The 6,058-nt window shown below is 47.6% G+C and overlaps 1 protein-coding gene across 1 annotated transcript; it reads left to right on the top strand.

The window, feature by feature from the left end:
- Positions 1-4,581: 4,581 nt before the first annotated feature.
- On the top strand, positions 4,582-5,541 carry LOC120221306 (olfactory receptor 2S2). The gene has a single exon (XM_039218628.1). It carries the CDS (start codon positions 4,582-4,584, stop codon positions 5,539-5,541), a length of 960 nt encoding a protein of 319 aa, XP_039074559.1.
- The last annotated feature ends 517 nt before the right edge of the window (positions 5,542-6,058 follow it).

Genomic DNA, 6,058 nt, shown 5'->3' with positions numbered 1-6,058 from the left:
TGTTGTTAGACATTATCCTGCCTCCCCGTTCTGCATGTCTAGGACTTCAACGTGGGGACGAGGTACGCTGTCCCCGAATCGAGTGCTGGCTTCTCTGAGACCCCAGGGAATGCTCAGGAGGAAGCCCGCATCTGTATGTTCTTGCCCATGCCCACTTGACCACGGCTGCGTTGTTACCTCTAATTGGACGGGGGTGTGGTCCCTGGAGGCCCCAGCTATGCTTAGGGCCTGTACCCCGCGCACATTTGACGTTCCAAACTTTAAATTGCTTCTGGGACTAACAGGGTCCCTGTAGGAGCTCACAGCTGCTGCTCGAGGACTCCTGCCACTGCTGGGGAACATGTGCCATTGGGGTTTCTGGGCCTCGGACCAAGAGGACAGGAGCTCTCCGTGAAGCGTCTGCACCTGAGACGCCCGGTCAGCCTGCACAGCTAGGAGGAAGGATGGGAGAGAAACACCAGCAGAGGCTAATGTGCCCATGAGGACTTACGGGGGAGAAGAAAAAAGAGGGTCTCACAGGTAAAGGAAATCCAGCAGGGGAGTCTGGGGTCTCTCTCTCTGGCATCAGGGTCTGGTGTAGGGCACCGTGTGGAGCTGAGAACGGGGTCTGGGGTGAGGGGACTCAGAAGTGGCTGCAAGCAGGATGCAGGGAGAGATTAACAATCATCAATAATAAAATAGAACGATTATAACAAAATATCATAATAAAAGTTACGTGAGTGTGGTCTCTCTCCCCAAGTATCTCATTATGCTGAGCCCTCTGCTTCTTCTTGTGACTATGCAAGATGATCAAATGCCCACACGATGAGATGTGTGAGGTGAGTGAGCCAGGGGTTGGGATGCAGCGCAGGGCACCTCTACTTCCTGACCGTGTGTCAGAAAGATCATCTTCTGCTTCCCGACTGCAGTTGGAGGTGGTGGTGGGGAAGGACTTGAAACTTCAGAAAGCAAACTGTCAGTTCGGGAGAGGGAGAATTGCTGTACTGAGAATTTTTTCCCTGAATCCAATTTGTGCCCATACTATTAGAATATTTGATAATATTGCAAAGGTACAAAATGAATCCCTTTGATTTTTCTCTAATTTCTTTTCAGTCACTTTTATTCACACCTATTGTTTTCCTAACCGAGATCACAGCAATGTGTACAATTTGGTATTTTCGCTTTTATCATTATAGTATGAAGATATAATAGTATAAAATTATAAATGTAACTTAAAATTTTTGTTGTTTATATATTTATTTCAAAGAAGAAACAGAGAAGCACACGTGGAGCAGGGGGAGGGGCAGAGAGAGAGGTGAGAGAATCCCAGGTAGGTTCTGTGTACTGTCAGCTCAAAGCCTGATGTGGGGCTTGAATCTACAAACCATGAGATCAGGACCTGAGCTCAAATCAAGAGTCGGACACTCAACCGACTGAGCCACCCAGGTCCCCTGTACATGTAACTTTAATGTCTCACATTCCATTCTATGAAACGGCATCATTAGGTATTCATCAGTAGACAATTATTTTGTTTCCTACATTCATTCACAAACATGGCTGTGATAAATGCCTTTATTGAGTGATACCAGCCCTCTAATCTCATTGATTCATTAGAATTTTTTTCCAGAGGTAGAAATGCTGAGTTATGGGGGCTTTCCAGGTATTTCCCTTTTCAAGGCAAACTGCTCTCCAGGGAGGCCAGATGACAGTGTATGGGGCTCTTGACTACACTGTGTCCCCTTTCCTTCCTCAGCTGCCTGCTGGCTCCAGAGATAAGTAGGGGCCAAAGCACAAGCAAGTCCCAGTCCCTGACAGCAGAGGCACCATACCTGCAGACTGCAGCCACAAAGGTAAAAACTTCCCTTCCCTTCCTCTTCCAGGCAGACTCCTGCCCAGCTGGGTTTGTAGGTCTCTGACATCCCTCTTTTCATCCAACCCAAGTCTCCAAAGCCTGATATGGCTGTATTCCCTGCTGGCCATATCATGATGGGAGAGCAAGCATTCAGAGCTCCCCCTCAGAAATGAGCACACACACACACACTCACACACACACACACACACACACACACACACACAATACCACAAGCCCAAAGGAGCAGGCAGTCAGCTTCACCACAGACTGCTCCCTGCTTGTGGGGACAGCTCAAGCAATCCATGACACACTTGGGTTGATCTGGGGAGCACCTGTTCAGGCTTTTCATGATGCACATGGAGAAACTGAGGCCTAGGGACTCACTCAAGCCACCCAGAATACTCATGTCACTGGCAAGGGCAGGTCCTATAGCTCTGGGCTCAGTGCACAAGATCTTTCTAGCCATTCAGTTCATTCCAGTTGAAGCAGCTTTCATTCAGCACCTCTCCAACTGGCACTAGCACTTCCACGGCTGCAGCTCTCACACGGGGCAAATCCCATGCGGCACTCAGGCCCATTGCACATCGTTCATGGGGAGACGCTTCTGTGTGCACAGCCCTGGCTTATGAGAATAGACAGTATTGCTTCTCACCAGAGCCACTGTCCTTGGCCTCTGCAATCACAGCATATCCTTGTCACTATGGAATCCTGCTTGTGGCACTGACTGTAATGTTTACTTTTCATTTTCTGGAGGGTCTGGGAGAGCCACTGGGAGGAAGGGGAGATAAGCTGGGGCAGAATTTCATGGTGGAGCACCCAGAGTGGGCCTGCTCTGAGCTGATGGGAACACCCTCCTGTGCTGTGTTGAGAGAGATGGGAAAGGGTCATAGGCTTGCACAGAAAAGACAGTGAAACCCATGGTTGTATAATGGGGCACACCTCTGGGTGTGATCACTGGTTCTCTGCTGGGCACATTTGTACCCCCTCCACCTCTCAGAAACATTGGCAATGTCTGGAGACAGATTGGGTTGTTACAACTCAAGGATCAGGTGCTATAGTCAACAGGTGCGCAGAGGTCAGGGATGGTGGTAAACATCCTATCATGCACAGGGCACCCCCTGCCCTATGAACAAAGAATTCTCCAGTCCTAAATGTCCACAGCGCCCAGTCTGAGAGCGTCTGGGTTCAATCCGGGGTGGGGCCTACTCTGTCTGACAATGCATCTGACATAAACTCCTACCGTGACTGAAGCAAGAGTGTGCTGGACAGTGAGGCGGATCAGAGAATACACAGAGCTGCTGTGGCAGAGACAGACTCTTCTAAACATCTGTGCAAGAGAGAGGCAGCTATTTGACATTCAATCTTAGGTACCAAAACTTTGGCTCCTCTTAGCCTTGGTTACTCTCACCAATAAAGCTTGAATGATAGTATCTTTTCTGTGAGGTGTTTCAAAGAATATGGCACAGAATAGATGTTTGTGAATATTAACCACTTGTGTTCTACAATCCACCCACTCCTACATACACACACACACACACACACACACACACACACACACACATGCACCATTGCTATTAAGAAAGAGCTATAGAAATATGATGAATGGAATTCTGAATATAGAGGGTGAGCAATAGCAGCAGGGAGACTGGAAATCCTCTATACAAAGGCAGACCGGTCTTTCTATAAGCTCACTGCTTGTGTGGAACACAAGAACGGAGGCCCGGAAGCTGAATATTCACAACAAGAGAGTATAAACATACAAACAAAGAGAAAACATTCCTTACTCTCTCTGGGCTAATAATGTCACCAGATTCTAATGAGCTGGATTAGAAGTCAAAGCTATTTTTCCTGCTATCTGATTACTGTAGTCAGCATGGATAGTAAGAATTGTGTTAACCAGTCAGCGAGCTGCATAGTCATGCCATTGTGTGGGTTCAATAACTCAAATTAATCCTTGTGGTGACTCTGGAAATCTCTGCCCTTTCAGGAACTTCCCCCCATATGGCTATTAATGTGTATAAAAATAGGCAGATCTCAATTCTGATGACCCTCAAGTCTGTGTTACTAAGGGTGGGCAGGCTGAAGAAATAACCCTTGTCACGGCTTAACCTATACCTGGGCTTCATTCTGTGTGGATGTGGATTCACACTTTTATACAAGTTCCCTGCAAATGTTATCAACGTTTTCAGAAGCTTGAAAATATGCTGGTTCTAAGAATGGGAGCAGCTTGGGGATTCTCCTCCCTGAGAATCTAACAAAGCCCAGATTAAATGAAACTTGTATGCATTTACATTAAAAAGAAATGATTGACAGCCTATTCCAGCTGTTGATCATAAAGCAGAGGAAAAGTCCTCTTTCACTGGGATTAGCTCTCCTGGCCTCCATCCTGCTTCTATCGCCAACCTGCTCAGAAGACTAAGACAGGTCACTCCCCCTCTCGGGGTCTCATTTACTTTATGGGCAATGAGGATGCAACATGAGAAAAACCCTGGCTCACAGTTGGCTGGAATATTTGAGGCTCTCCCTCAGTGCTAGTCCACTGGAGATTCTGTTGTGTTCTGGTCTGACCTTTTCAGATCTAAGAGCTACGGACGCGCCCACCTACTGTCTCTTACAGCCAGGTTTCTCTAACACACACATGCTCTCCTTTTTGTAGCAGAGACTTGACAGCATACTAGATGCCTGAGACTCTTCTCAAGAAAGCCTGATGTGCTGCTTTTGTACTTTGCTGATGACACAAGGGATATCACATGGAAAAAGCCAATTGGTCCTCCCCTGTGGTGGGGTTCATTCTCCTGGGACTCTCTGCCCACCCGAGGCTGGAGAAGACGTTCTTCGTGCTCATCATGTTGATGTACGTGGTGATCCTGTTGGGCAATGGGGTCCTCATCCTGGTGACCATCCTTGACTCCCGCCTGCACACGCCCATGTACTTCTTCCTGGGGAACCTCTCCTTCCTGGACATCTGCTATACAACCACCTCCATCCCTCTACTCCTAGACGGCTTCCTCACTCCCAGGAAAACCATCTCCTTCTCAGGCTGTGCTGTGCAGATGTTCCTCTCCTTTACCATGGGCGCCACAGAGTGTGTGCTTCTGGGCATGATGGCTTTTGATCGCTATGTGGCCATCTGTAACCCCCTGAGATACGCTGTGGTCATGAGCAAGTCTGTCTATGTGTCCATGGCTGTCAGCTCCTGGACAATCGGTGGAGCTGCTTCTGTGGTACACACATCCTTGACAATTCAGCTTCCCTTCTGTGGGGACAATGTCATCAACCATTTCACCTGTGAGATCCTGGCTGTCCTTAAGTTGTCCTGTGCTGACATCACCATCAATGTGATCAGCATGGAGGTGTCCGATGTGATCTTCCTGGGGGTCCCAGTTTTGTTCATCTCTGTCTCTTACATCTTCATCATGGCCACCATCCTGAGGATCCCCTCCATTGAGGGGAGGAAAAAGGCCTTTTCTACCTGCTCTGCCCACCTCACTGTGGTGGTCATCTTCTATGGGACCTTATTTGTCATGTATGGGAAGCCCAAGTCTAAGGATCCCCAGGGGGCAGACAAAGAGGATCTTTCAGACAAGCTCATCCCTCTCTTCTATGGGGTGGTGACCCCCATGCTCAACCCCATCATCTACAGCCTCAGGAACAATGACGTGAAGGCTGCTGTGAGGAACCTGGTGGCTCTGAAATACTTCAGCCAGTGATGGAGGAGGGGTCCTCCTGGGTTTTTACCATGTGGAGCAAGGGTTTTGATCATTACAGCTCCCACTCACAAATCTGGTCATGTTAACTGATATGATCTCTTGCCCTTAAGTCCATTTTCAGAGAATGTGTTAACTTTTCAGGTTGTATCATTCGAGTGTTAGCCCAATATCTGAGAGCTTCAATAGATGCCATAAAATAAATTGCTAATGTTATGTCTGATGACACTCTGAACACATGTTAAAACCAAGGTGACAGGACATTTAGAGCAAGCTGAATGGTCTGTATAGTGTGTAAGCTACAGAGTCAGTACATAGAGAGGGCTCTCACAGCCACTTGTCATCTGGACTCCCTAGGACAGCCAAAGGAACAAGGAGGAAGTGAAAATTTTCATTACTAGATTCAGTTCACCTGAGGTATCAAGAAGGGAACAAAGACAAGGTCTCCACATAGAGAGCTTTTGGGTGGAAATAATCTAATCTGATAAACTGAAATGCTTCTTAGCTATAAGAAAATTGA

The sequence above is a fragment of the Hyaena hyaena genome, unplaced genomic scaffold (genome assembly GCF_003009895.1).
Source record: "Hyaena hyaena isolate Hyena2069 unplaced genomic scaffold, ASM300989v1 scaffold_769, whole genome shotgun sequence".
NCBI lineage: Eukaryota > Metazoa > Chordata > Mammalia > Carnivora > Hyaenidae > Hyaena > Hyaena hyaena.
Note: the sequence above shows the minus strand (reverse complement) of the source record. Positions and strands in the feature narration are given on the sequence as shown.